Genomic DNA, 14,969 nt, shown 5'->3' with positions numbered 1-14,969 from the left:
CTTGCTCTATCATTTAAAATATAGTCTAATTAGAACTTACATTATTCAAATTGACCCAAAATCGTATTTTGGAAAAATTACAATTTTGCCCATAAACTTTCGCATATTTACACTTTTGCCCCAAAGCTCGTAAATTAAACTTCAGCCTATTTTCTTATGTTTTATGACATTCTAATCATTTTCCCTTCTATGGCAATATCAAATTCTCACTCTAACATGTACTTATGACTATTAGGTATTTTTACCGATTAAGCCCTTTTGCTAGTTTTCGCTTAAAACCGAGTAGCACAAGTTGTCTAACATAATTTAAAAACTCATATTCTATCATAAAACACCAAAATACACAAATTTCACCTATGGGTATTTTTCCAAATATGAACCCTAGGTTGAATTATTGCTAGCATAAGCTAAATCGAGCTATCGGGACTCCAAGAATGTAAAATCATTAAAAACGAGGCTAGAACGGACTTACAATCGAGCTTGGAAGCTTGAAAAACCCTAGCCATGGTTTCTCCTTGCTATATTCGGCCATGGGGTTGAAGATGAGCAAAATTGGCTTTTAATTTTGTATTTTAATTCATTTTACCCCTAAATGACCAAAATGCCCTTACTACTAAACTTTCCAAAATTCCATCCATGTCCAATTTTTGTCCATAGACTTAGAAATTGGTAAAATTGCTATTTAAGACCTCCTAATTAATATTTCAAAACAATTTCATACTAGAAACTTCTAGAATGCAAGTTTTACAAATTATTCGATTTAGTCCCTAATTTCAATTTAAGCACTTTATGCATAAAATTTCTTCACGAAATTTTCACACAATCATGCAATCATATCATAAACCTCAAAATAATCATAAAATAATTATTTCTATCTCGGATTTTGTGGTCACAAAACCGCTATTCCGACTAGGCCCAAAATCAGGATATTACATCAACATCCACATGGAACTATGAGTAGCTCCAAAGAGAGACCAACGAACTACCTGTCCAACCCAGAGATAATCCTCCTTTTGACCCAATAGCACCAATATCAATACCGTTAATAAAACCACACTTCAATCTAACCGATTCCATTTTTTAGCAGATAATTTTGTTTCCATTAGAAACAAAATTCAGGGATTAATGGCCCGTAATTTATTCCGGAGCCTATTAGCTATCCGTGATCTCCCCAAACCACAGACATTCCAATTAAGAATCTTCATTGTGATTGGCTGCTCTGACTTGCAGAGCTAGCCGATATATCAACAGAGTCATTACCCTGTGAATGCATGGAAATGTTTGCAATTCTTTGACATTTCTTGCCTTCCTCTAAAACTAGTGGATCACTTTCATCATCTGTTGGAAGTTCCATAGCCTCGGTCCCACAAACAGCCCGACCAATATCTGTAGTCAGCAGAATTGGCGCATTAGCAACCCCCAGAATTAGCATTCTAGAATCGTATCTAAGGGGAACCAAATTATGATTTGGATAGTCTTCAGACGATTCCCTCCCCCAATTACACTCAAATGCCTTATCATCAACAGAATTATTTCCCTGAAAATTTCTTTCCTTATTCAACTCACTCCAGTCTGAACCATCTGCGTCCTGCAACCACTTGCTAGTAGAGACTGATCGCCATCGTGTTGTCACCCTTAAGGTAATATCCCATCCAAAACCAATTTTAGAAGGTTCAATACTGGTTCGAAACGGGCAAAAACTTTCACCATGCCCCAGTTTGCCACAAATAAAACAAAACAGGCTGAGTTTTTCATGCTGAAATCTGGCATAGATAACTCTATCAGTTAAAATAAGAATTTTCTTTTTCCATTTTAAAGGCTTTGACACTTCCAGACGAGCCTTAATACGCATGAAGGTGTGAAATCCCTTTGACGAAAATGACATATCATAGTCTAGAAACTGACCTAAAAAATTCCCAAACTGCTCAGCCATACTAACCATCATTAAACCCGGAGGAAGATCATGAATCTGAACCCAACAATTAGCCAGATTTAAGGGGACTAACAAAGGATTCTCTCCCGGCTAAATCCTATGAAGCAAAATGGATATTAAAAAACCAAGGTGTGCCCAGAAACACCCTTTGGATATCCACCTCGTGGAAGAACTGAAAGAGGAACCGTTTACCCCCCAAATCTGATATACAAATACCTTTGATAGGGTGCCAGAGATCCGCCAAAGTATTCCGAAGTGAAGGGAAATGAATGACGCTATCAGTTAAACAACAACCCATTAGACAAAGTGAATAAACATGGTCAACAATCCTTACGTCCTCTTGGAAAGCCTCCTTTTCTTCATTAAGCAAATTCAAATTAGCCAATGCTTCTTCCATAACCAATATGAGAAAACTGAGAAAACCTTAAGAAAAATCAGAACCCTATGTCAAAAGACAGACGAAACCTTCGTGTCAAAGGACAGACCTGATTAAATTTATAACTACTGAATAATTGTTTCTTTTATAAATAAATATTATAAAGTTTAATAAACTATTTTCCTAAAATTAGAATTATGCTTATAATTATAATTATTATATTTAAGAAATGATTCACTTACTCTAATATGAAATTATATTTTCATATTTTTTTGGTAAAAGTATTAGGAAAGCCCCTATACTTAGGGGTATTGCATTTCATCCCCTCTACTGAAAATATGTGCAAAATTAGCCCTCTATTTAAATTTTTTGTTAAATAATAACGTGGAACATGCTAAAAATATTTTTTTATTAGTAAACTATAAAAATGGTCACCCAACTATTCATTTCGTTCTATTTTGGTTACTACACTATTAATTTTTTTCAATTTAGTCAATAAATTTTCAAAATTAAACATCTTAGTTATTTTCAGCTGATGTGGGCTTTCTTATTGGTCTAGTAATCAAATTATCCCTCTAATGTTAACATATTTGGATTATATGCAGTAGAACCATAAGAATCTTCTTGCTTGTAAATTTCCTTATTTTCCGGTCAATAGTTAGAAATAAATGGTAAACTTCTCTTACTTCTCTTAAAAGGATCATTTACTATTCCTTTTAGGCATATTTAGTCCTTTTATTATAATTTTATCATTTCTAATCTTCATTTCCAGCCCTGGCTCAAAAATTTTCCAATAATTTCATCAAAATAATTAAAGGTGGCTTATTTTGTGGCATATGCACTTTAATATTTTTGTACAGTTAGACATATATTATACAATTTTCTCCTTTTCTCAAAAAACATGAAAAAATTGTCTAACTATAAAAATAACTGTCAAAGTGAATATGTCTCATTACTACATTTAAAAAAAAATCAATGTCAATTTATTTAATGAAATAAAAAAAGCCTCAAATTTAAAAAAATCAAATATATTTATCAAAATTTAAATTTAAAATTTTAATTTTATAGAAGTGAAGCTACTACCACCTTAACCAATAATTTATTGATAAATCTCCAAATCAAAATTTATTTCTAAGTCTCTAAATTTTTGTAAATTTTTTAAAAATATAATTTTCGAGAACGAGGAATAAGGGAAAAAAAAACCAATACTGTTTGAACTACAATGATTTATTTATAGAAGAAGCAAACTCCTAAGTACACACATGATCTAAAATATATGATATAATAGGTGCTTCCCATACAATATATATATATATATATCATGTAGAACATATGATCATCTAAATACGTGCATGGCTTTTGCTTAGTTTTTTTGCTTGGGTAAATCGTTAAAAAGGGCTCCACCATATTTCTGAGCAGCCTCAGTGCTTGTGATTACATATCGCTCTCTCGGATAATATAGTACCTGGTTTCGGAACCCCATCCATGGCTGTTGATAGGGAAGTTCATGAGGATATTGAGAAGGTGAAGAAGGAGGTGGAGCCCTCCTGTTTCCGGCTGCTCTTCCAGGTGCTGGCCGGTAATATAATTCATCTAGCATGCGGAAGTCTTCTGTGAAATCTTTAGGAAGGCGATCATTCTTATTGAGTACTCGATAATGATATGCCATTGTTTTTGGATAAATATTGGGATGTGGTTGTTGTTTGCTTGATGCTATTTAGTATTGAAGGTTACATCTATTTATAGGACAACCCCTTAGCTTCTTCTTCATCCTTAGCATCTCGCATCTTGGAAAATATATATATTACAAATATTTCCCCCCCTAAAAAAAATTAAAACCAATGATTTAAAAATCAGATTAAATGGTTGGTGCAATTGATCCCATAATTTAATTATATAAGTTGAATTGAAATATTAAATAACCAAAACCAGTAAAAATTGAAAAGAAAAGTGTAAAACTGGATTTTAGTTTTTATTAATTTTGGATTAAAAAAAAAGTTGAGATTTTTGTGATGTTTTGATTGATTTTCATCATTTGGTTTTTGCAAATACATTCCCCTAATTCTAATGATAAATTTAATCATCAATATTTACATTTTTTATTAGTTTAGTTATTATTATTTTCAATTAAATTTTGCGCACAAATTTTTAAAAAGAGTAGTATTTGTCCATTAACCTTTATAAAAAAGATGAATTGTTGTTTTTTCAATGAAAATATAAGTTAAAATTTTAAACATAGTAGGCAAGCCATGTGCACTCCATCCTATTATTCTTAATTTTTATGAACTTTTTAATTTTATTTTTATAATTTTTAAATTATTTGTTGACATGGCATATAAGACAAATAATCTCATGTTAGTATTAAGTACACGTAGACTGCCACATGGTTTGTCACACCAACATCATTTAAAAATTAATATTTTAGTCAATATTTTCATTAAAAAGATAAATTGACTTGTTTTGAAAGGTTGATGACCAAATTTAACTAAAAAAATAATGATCAAATTAACAAAAAAAATTGTTAATGTTAAGGGTTAAATTTATTATTATACCAAAATAAAACATAAAAACAATTTAAAATAAATGATAAAAAAATAAAGGTAACAAGTAAAATTACCAGCTAGACCTAATAATCAATTTATGCTATACGGATGATGATTATGGATGATGTTAGACGATTAGCTCATAAAAGACTAATCTTTCCCCTTTTCTTTCTTTGTTTAAAAGGAGACAAAAGAAAAACACACACATGCACCCCCTCGGAGCTCATGAAAATTTGATACTATTGTTAACGAGATTTTTGCTTAATGATAAAAAAAAAAGCAGGTAACTCATACTTCTATGAAATAAAATCACACGATATTTTGATAAAATAAGTTTTAATCTAAGATACAAAATATCTTATAAATTAGGTGCAGATCTCCACAAATAATTTATCAAAGATGGAATGAATATTTTGAAATTGAGATGCAAAGAAATTTTGATATTTGAGTGAAAGGTTGTTGGAAGCCGAAGATTATTCTTGGTCATATTTAACACTAATTAGTGTTGAGCTGGCAGCATAATTTTCTTTTTGTCACTTGTAATTCTTTTCTTTGGGGGAATGGCTCTTTTGAATTTGCAGTGAAAGCATAAAGTGGTTTTCTACCCAAATAATTGAGATTCAAAGCACAGAAACATAAATTATAGATAATATACTAAAGTTGTGGAAAAGTAAATTCCCTTCTATCTTCTATTGCTTCTCTTTTAAAATGGATATATATATCTATACGTGTGTTTTCCAATCTAACATCCTTGGAGAGGGAGATTTTTTTAGATAATGTTAAAGTACTACCTATATGCTTTCGTTTTGCCATATTCTTTATTTGCATTTGCTTTGCTATAGATTAACAACAAAATGATATATATTGATAAAGGATTTTATGGATTTATTTAAACCAAATCTTTTGTAGAATAAAATAGTAAGATTTAGGCTGATGGTTATAGTGACATCTTATTTCAGTGGGATCCATTGCAATTTACGATCAAGAATGAAAGGGAGATAATAAATATGTTGCAGCCATTGGATGAATCCAGGTTGGAATCGTTTGAGAAACGTGTGTATACCCTTCACAAATAAAAAAAAAAGTGAGAAAAAAATCAAAACAAGGATTGCATGGGAAGAATTTTCATTTCCATTTCTATGCAAATGTTGGAGATCGACCCAAAAAAGCACGGTAAGCATCACTATAAAGTAAAACGAGAATGAAAATAAAATAAAAGAAAGCTAAACCAAGATATATATAATTCAAATGAGGATATTATGATTTTTTTTTAAAGTAATTTGGAAAATTTTAGAATTTACAGGAATAACAAGAAAATCCACCATCTTCATAAACAAATAGAGGTTAGGCACCATTTTTTTTTTTGTTACTAGGATTTACACGAATGTAGAATTGAACCCAGATACATATAATTCAAACGAGGATATTTGGAAATTTCTTGAAAGTTATTTCTCAAAATTTTGAATTTACAGGAATTATAATGAAATCTACCATCTTCATCAACGAATAGATGTTAGAAACCTTTTTTGGTTATGCTTTGCTAGTAAAATTTATGATTTTTTTTACTTAAGTTCTTGAATGTATAACTTATTATAAATTAATGTTTGCAAGTGAAAGTTTGGAATTACAGTAAAATACCAATTAATGATATTTTCATAGTTATATTCCTTAGTTGCATATAGAGATTGCAGAAGGAATAGAAGAATACCATGAACAATTTCACTTTGATTTAAATGACGAGCCATGTGGGGATGAAACAATCAGAGCATAGTGTGGAAGGAGAACAAGGAATGGGAAATCCAACTTCTTATTCATTTTAAAGAATATTTTTATGAAAAAGATGCAACTGATTTAACAGCTGAGTAAGTAAAAGGGACGAAATTCAGTTTATTAGTTGAAGCCAAAGAATTTTATTTTAGCTATGCTCATGAAATGGGTTCTGGTGTTGGGCTGGGAGGTACCAAGGCAGATGCATTTGGGAACATTGTTCCAAAGTATTACTGTTGTTGATGTGTCTTACGTGACTAACTAAAAATACGACTAAGGCAAGTATACCTATCGATAGATAATATAGTTATGGTGAGTAGAGATATCGTATCAACGAGGACTAAAAGTTTTAGTAATTATTGTTTTCCTATTACTTAGTCGACAAATTGAAGTGATAGGTTTTAAATTAAAATTACTAAGCTAATCTAACTAAGAACTCAACAGAGAATGAAATAGGAAAATAATCGAATAATAACCAATGAGAGAGACAATACCTAGGAAAGAATCTACCTAGACTTTACCTATTATTATGAACGATTTATTCATTTGGTATCCTGACCCGTAGAAATCTCTAAATTATGTTAATATCTATTTTGAGAGTAAGAACAATTGACTCTAGGTTGATTAATTGCAATCTCTTTCTAATTAAAACCCCTATATCGTTAAATTAACTCATTCTATGGATTCCTTTATTAGATTTGACTTTAATCCGGTAGATTTATGTCGTCCTATATCTAGGATTACTTGCAACTCCACTCAATTATGCTAAACCTACTCTCAAACAGGGACTTTTCTTCCACTAAATTAAGCACATTAAACATCTATTAATATCCCGGAAATATTAAACAAAAAATAAGCACACATAATTGTGAACAAGAATTAAGTATTTATCACGTAAAACAAAAATCAAGTAATAAAATTCATCTTAAGCTTCATCTTAACAAGGTATCTAGGGAATTAGTTTATAATCTTGAATAAAAACATCTAAAAGTTAGAAAAACCACAAGAAATAAAAAAACTCATAAAAACATCCGAAGAAATTTAAAGAAGATCTTCGATCTTGATGGAAATCCGCTTCAAAGTTGGCTCCAATGGTGTTCTTCGATTTGTTTCTTCAACTTCCTCTGATGGCTCCCATATCTCTTCTTCTATTTGGTATTTATAGACTTTAGAATGCTCAGAAAACTTAAAAATTGTGTTTTTTCGCATGTTTGGGAAGTAAGTTGCGAAATCGACACGGGTTGGCACATGGTCGTGTGTCTAGATCGTGTGGTTCACATGGGTGTGTGTCCAGCCCAGTGGCTCTTGAAATCTGCACTTTTTCTCCGATTTCACTCGTTTTTCACTCGTTTTGCTCCCAAATGCTCACCTAAGTATAAGAACATGAATTGAAATGATTAGGAGTATCAAATTCACCAATTTGCAAAAATAATCATCCAAAAATATATTAAGAATGGGATTAAAATATGTTAGTTTTATCATTTATCAAATATTCCTAAACTTAAGCGTTTGCTTGTCCTCAAGCAAAATCCTCAACTCACATTAAAATTAATCTTTCTCAACTTATAATTCTCATCAGTAATGTTTCAAAATAATTCACAAATAATCATGCATTAGCAATTCAACTAAAAGGGTACTAAAAGATTCAAACAATCAAAGTCGAAAAACATGAAAACGTAGGTATCTCTCATTATCTAAGTAATTACCTTCAATTCAAAATCTATAAGAATTGACATCCTCACTAAAAAATCACTCAAATCACCCAAAGTGTTTAAGGTTCAGGAATAAGCACTCAACAGTCGAATAAGAAATGTCATTACCATAAGCTTGCTTGAAAATCAAATCTCCACAACTATAAAATAATATGACACACCAATCAAAAGGTCTTTAAGGTGTTGTAATGGGGCTTAGGTTAAGGGTGTGGAGAAATGCCAGAAAAGTTGGTTATGATTGAGATTGAGTTGATAAATTACCAAACTAGAAACATTAAACAAATGTTGAATTAAAAATCCACGCATCAATAACTATTCAAGAAAAAAAACGAGCTTCTTCTCAAAATATGAAATTGACTGTCCAAACTCAATCAACAAATAACTAATTAATAATCAATATTTTTGTTTTCTCTTTTTTTATCTAAAATTATAAGAAATAATTTAGCAAATCAAATAGAAGAGCATAGTTAGGCAACTAATCAAATCAAATATTGACAAAAAGGAGTCAATAAAATAAGAAAAGTCACAACGAAAAAAAATGGGTTATGGTTAACATTAATGGGCTAATCAAGAAACGGGATGTTTGGTTTAACGGGGTTCACTAAGGGTTAATTAAAAAGGGTGCCTTTTTATGAGATAAGTGTGTTAAAACCTAAGTGCCTTTATCATCTTAGTATATCAAATCAAAGGTGTGGTCTCGACATGCATAATCGAAATAAGTTCTAAAATAACAAATCAAGTTGACATACTCAAAACCAACAACAAAATGAGCATGAAAATGTATGCCCTAAAGGCTTAAAATCTCACAAAAAATCATGGTTTTGATGTCAAACTTACAAATTTAAAACTTCAAAATAATACCTCAATTCAGGGAAACAGCCTAAAAAATTTTAATTCTAAAAATAACTTATCATGTTTGACTAGAAATTATCAAACTAGCAAAATTAAACAAATGTTGAATTAAAAACAAGCGCATCAATATCTATTCAAGAACAAAAATGAGCTTCTTCTCAAAATATGAAATTGACTATTCAAGCTCAATCAACAAATTACTAATTAATAATCAATATTATTTTCATTTTTCTTATCTATAACAATAAGAAATAATTTAGCAAATCAAACATAAGAGTATAACTAGGCAACTAACCAAATCAAATATCAACAAAAAATGAGTCAATAAAATGAGAAGAGTCACAACGAAAAAAAATGGGTTATGGTTACATTAACGAGTTAATCAAGAAACGGGATGTTAGGTTTAACGGGTTTCACTAAGGGTTAAATAAAAAGAGAGGCTTTTATGGGATAAGTGGGTTAAAACCTAAGTGCCTTTATCATCTTAGTATACCAAATCAAAGGTGTGGTCTCGACATGCATAATCGAAGTAAGTTCTAGAATAACAAGTCAAGTTGACACACATATAACCAACGATAAAATGAGCATGAAAATGTATGCCCTAAAGGCTTAAAATCTCACAAAAAAATCATGGTTTTAATGTCAAACTTGCAAATTTAAAACTTCAAGATAATACCTCAATTCAAGGAAACAACCTAAAAAATTTTAATTTTAAAAATAACTTATCATGTTTGACTAGAAATTACCAAACTAGCAAAATTAAACAAATGTTGAATTAAAAACAAGCGCATCGATAACTATTGAAGAACAAAAAAGAGCTTCTTCTCAGAATATGAAATTGACTATTCAAGCTCGATTAACAAATAACTAATTGATAATCGATATTTTTTTTCTTATTTAGAGCAATAAGAAATAATTCAGCAAATCAAACAAAAGAGCATAGTTGGGCAACTAACAAAATCAAATGTCGACAAAAAGGGAGTCAATAAAACGAGATGAGTCACAACTAAAAAAATGGGTTATGGTTAACATTAATGGGTTAATCAAGAAACGGGATGTTAGGTTTAACGGGGTTCACTAAGGGTTAATTAAAAAGGGAGGCTTTTTATGGGATAAGGGGGTTAAAACCTAAGTGTCTTTATCATCTGATGCGATCCTAGCTCAGGAAGCTACGGCCGATCCTATTGAGTTGCCACAAGGTCCCATTACTCAGTCTTGTGCTAAGAAGTTTCAAGACACCATTGGAAGTTACATTGATCGAGCTTCGGGAGAGGAGGTGGCCGGACTCATCAAACAAGCATGGAGCTCAACACCATGCGTTCCATATAGCTTATTGCAAGCTGAATTTTACTGAACTAACTACTTAAACCAGCTGGTGCATTAATTGGCATTAAAGAGAGGAATGACACTACAGGAAAACAGACTTTTAGCGGCTTTTTTCTTGGCCTTTAGCGGCGCTTTTCCCAAAAACACCGCTAAAGGTCATAAAATTTAAAATATATATATTATAAAATATTATAAAGGTCATGAAAAATTAAAATTCCTTATCAAAATATTGAGAAGAATAATATCCATGATATAAATATAAAAATTTTCTATTAAAATTCTATTAAAATTCATTATCAAATTAAATTTTCTATGAAAAATTTAACTTTAAAACTAAATATAAAAATTGATAAATTCAAATTTAGAATTTAAAATAATAAATTAATAACACAATTAAAATCCAAAAGTTAGAACTCAAGTTATTAAATATTAAAATAAAAAAATATATATAGAATCAAAACTAAAATAAATAATAAAAATTAGATTAAATATAAAGATATAAATAAAATATAGCAAGTCTTTTACTAACAACAAGTCCAAATACATCATCTTGTTTGCAAACCTAAACAACACTAAAATGCAAAGGTCTTTTATAAAAGACAAATTGCTAAGTTTTGAACTAGGAATTCTAATACCTCAGAGGACAATGCAAAGGTTAAAGCTTCATAAACTACACTCTTATCAAGACAAGATGCCAATGAACCTACAAACAGAGGGGAAAAAATATTATAGATTTGAATAGTCTGAAAGTGTCTAAAGGATTTTTGTACACTACTCCAGTCTGTTAATACAGAAGTCATTGAAAAGGCTGTGCATAATATGTACCTACAACATACAAAATAATGTAATGTGAAACCTAAATCCGTTAACTACAAAATTGCAGGAAAAGAGATCTCTTTTCCAGCAACTAAGCACTTCAATTTGCAGCGATAAAACATCTTAATTTCTAGCAACTAAACTCTTCAATTTGCAATACTTAAAACACTTTAATTTACAACATTTAAGCACTTCAATTTACAGTGTTTAAACACTTCAATTTGCAGCACTTTAACATCTCAATTAACAACATTTATATAATTCAATTACAGCGATAAAACATCTCAATTTCTAGACACTTCAATTTACAATATTTAAACACTTCAATTTACAGCATTTAAACACTTCAATTTGCAGCATTTAAACAACAGTAGCCATCAATTAAATAAGAGGAATTTTAAACATTTAATAGTCATTTCCATCATAATCGATAGCAAATTATCCACCATTTAATTAGATTAGTTTTAGCATTAATTCGGTAATGAGCAACAATATACAGCATCATTCAATCCACCATACAAAGATATTTCAAACATCAATTTACTCACTTCCGGACCTCATTAACAGCAACAATTTAGCTGATTTCTTTAATACAGTTCTTCCAACCCGAAATAGCAATATTAAACCACCAAGGATTGATCTTACCTAAACCTGATAAACCATGTTATTAGGATGTTGAAATTTGAAAACCAAGATCATTGCTAGTGCTAATTAATAAAAACAACAAAACATCTAAACATTGCAAGACAATAAGTCAGGAAAAATAGGGCATGCTTTCAATACTTAAAGGCTAGCTCAAAATGTTCCTAAGTTGCCAAAAGGACTACTAGAGAACTAAAATTTAGTAGGGACTTGAGACAGCTAGAGTTCCTTTCTTTCTACCTTTTTCATTTCATTTTGTCCTCCATATAAATTAATTAGAGCTATAATTTCTCTTGCAAAAAAAAAAATACCAGCTGCTATCATGAACATTTAAATACTTGTGCACATAACGAGATGAATTATTTCAAGGAACAATTAGTATAAAAAATTAAGGAGTTGTTTCAAGGAGCAAAATAATAAATAAAGAGCATGTTCTGGGTAAAAAATTAACTTTGGAACAAATTATAACACAAAACTAACAACAGTTTTAAGCTCAAACTTATATATTTATTCAATTATATAATTAAAACAACAATCTTATATAAAAATAATAATATAATATTTAATAAATATTCATAAAAAATGAATAAAATATGTAATTACATATTAAATTAAATGAAATAAGCCGACACTTGGAAGTGTAGAACATAGAGATATAAATATAAATCTCAAGGATTTCAAACCTCAAAAATAGGCTCTAATTGGTTCCTTGGAGTTCTTTTAACAAGCGATATTAGTATATCCATATGCTTTCAAGTAGAAAAAATTATTCAAGGAGGTTACTATTTATGAATGGAATGCTTGTTAAGTGCCATCTATTAAAGACTACTTACAGTTTTCTCAAGTCCTTTGCGAACTAGTGGATCACATTCAATAACACCATATCTTCTTCTGCCTTTGCTGGTAAAGGATAAACACAAAAAAAATAAGAATTCTATTGTGAGTTATAAGTTATGAGTTAAGGCACAAATAATGAAATATAAGCATTATTTAAAGAATAAATCATACTAAGTATGGAGAGACACCTAGTAGATATTTCCAAAGATTTCAGGTAAATTTCATTGCTGGGATCCTACAAATACAAATCTACCAAGTTAAAAAAAGGGCATTCAAGTATTGAATCTATAGATCCATCCATAAATGCAGTAATTGATACTTTAGCCAAACAAAACTACAGAAAAACCTCATCAACTGCTTGTTGGAAATATTGAGCTGCCTTTTCAAAGTAAGGCCTGGCCTCATCTTCCTTGTTAGTCAAAAATGCAAAAGAAGTCTGAGCATTTCCCAAACACCATAAAGCATCATGCTTCTTAGGGTTAATCGACAAAGCCTCCTCTAGCTTCGAAATAGCATCTACTCACAATTAATTTTTAGTAACTAAGAAAATTAATATTTGAATTACTAATGAATGAAATTAAATTTATTATGTGCATATATATTATGAGAACCTTGAATCATTTTCTGTGAATCTGGAACGCTTTGAAACTGAGACAACTCAAGTAAAGCTCCAACCCATCTTGTTAAGTTCTGCAAACAATAAATATAAATTAGCCAAAAATCAATTTTAATTGAAAAAAAAAAGATGAAGAAGAAGAAGAAGAGAAAAACGGATCAACAGAAGGAGGAAGCCAACGTCGGCATCGAGAGGATTGGAAGCATAAGTAGCTTCAGAAATTTTACAAGCTTGCTCGAAAAAGTGCAGTCTATTGAGCTCACTCGACGATTCCATGGCTGCTCGTTCTAACTTCTTCTTCTTTTTCTTTTATCGGGTTCGATATTTCTTATATAAATAGCTTGAAGATAAAATAAAAAGATAAATTAAAACGAGAGAGAGTCCGGTGAAGGGAGTAAAAAAGCAGCAAATGCCTAAGAACGAGCAACAAAGATAATCTCACTCTCCATTTGCTTTGCTTCTAACTTTATTGTTCAATTCAAGAGTTACTGCTGTTGATGAGGGTGGTTGAGAAGAAGAGGAGCTTAAAGTAGTTTTGAGGATACCGATTTTAGGGGGGAAAATTAAGAGTTTCAGGGGGGAATTTGGGGATAAAAAGGTGCCATTTTTTAAGTAAAATGATTTTTGCGGCCTTTTTTCAAAAAATGCCGCTATTGCTTATCTTTTACGGCATTTTTCATAAAAGCGCCACTAATTTTCATTTTATATCTTATTTTTTTTGTTATCAATGTTTTTATTTATTTATCAATTTTTTTAGGTCTAATATTTAAATACATCAAATGGTTTAGATTAAATATTTTTGAAAATAAAAGTATTAATTAGTTCTATAAAATTTCATCATTTAACAAATCTTAAGTAAACCTTAAATCCTAAACCATTTAATATATATAAAGTTTATCTATTATCTCTTAAATAATTTAAACTATAATCATAATTTTAAGATATTAAAATTTATATTATCTCTTTTACAATTATATAAGAAATTATTTAATATATAAATAAAAAAACACTAATTAATCTAAACCCTAAACCCCTAATCTCTAATCCATAAACCATAAAATCTTAAAATATAAACCATTAACCCTGAACCCCTAACCCCTAAAGCTTAAACCCCAACCTGTAAACCATAATCCATAAACCTTAAAATAGTAACTCATAAACCTTAAACCCTTAACCATACACCTTAACCTATAAACCCTAAACTATAATAATAATAATAATTAATTCAATATTTTAAAATTAATATTATCTCTTTTACAATTATATAAGAAAATATTTATCATATAAATTAATAAACACTAATTAATCTAAACACTAAACTCCTAATCCCTATTTTTTAAACCCTAAATCCTAAAACATAAACACTTAACCCTAGACCCCTAACCCCTAAACCTTAATCCCCAATCCTTAAACTATAATCCCTGAACCCATAATCCATAAACCTTAAAATAGTAACTCATAAACCTTAAACCCTTAACCATATGCCCTAAATCGTAAACCCTAAACTATAATGATAATTAATTCAATATTTTAAAATTAATACTATCTC

The 14,969-nt window shown here is 30.0% G+C and overlaps 1 protein-coding gene across 9 annotated transcripts; it reads right to left on the bottom strand.

Annotated features, from left to right (window-relative positions):
• Nucleotides 1-7,490: 7,490 nt before the first annotated feature.
• On the bottom strand, nt 7,491-14,046 carry LOC107896705 (mitochondrial import receptor subunit TOM20). 9 transcript variants are annotated; one of them, XM_041079002.1, is made up of 6 exons: nt 13,601-13,982; nt 13,416-13,494; nt 13,151-13,320; nt 12,976-13,039; nt 12,801-12,901; nt 7,491-7,988 (listed from the first exon to the last, which is right to left on the bottom strand). In XM_041079002.1, the coding sequence occupies exons 1-6, from the start codon at nt 13,694-13,696 to the stop codon at nt 7,962-7,964; spliced, it is 537 nt and encodes a 178-aa protein (XP_040934936.1). In that variant the 5' UTR covers nt 13,697-13,982; the 3' UTR covers nt 7,491-7,961. The 9 variants fall into 9 exon arrangements, with proteins under 9 accessions (XP_040934936.1, XP_016677427.1, XP_016677430.1 ...); XM_016821938.2 differs by having other exon boundaries at nt 12,801-12,867; nt 12,993-13,039; XM_016821941.2 differs by having other exon boundaries at nt 7,769-7,988; nt 12,801-12,867.
• Nucleotides 14,047-14,969: the final 923 nt, after the last annotated feature.

Source organism: Gossypium hirsutum, chromosome A10 (genome assembly GCF_007990345.1).
Source record: "Gossypium hirsutum isolate 1008001.06 chromosome A10, Gossypium_hirsutum_v2.1, whole genome shotgun sequence".
Lineage (NCBI taxonomy): Eukaryota > Viridiplantae > Streptophyta > Magnoliopsida > Malvales > Malvaceae > Gossypium > Gossypium hirsutum.
The sequence above is the reverse complement of the archived record's forward strand: the minus strand, read 5'-3'. Positions and strand labels throughout refer to the sequence as shown.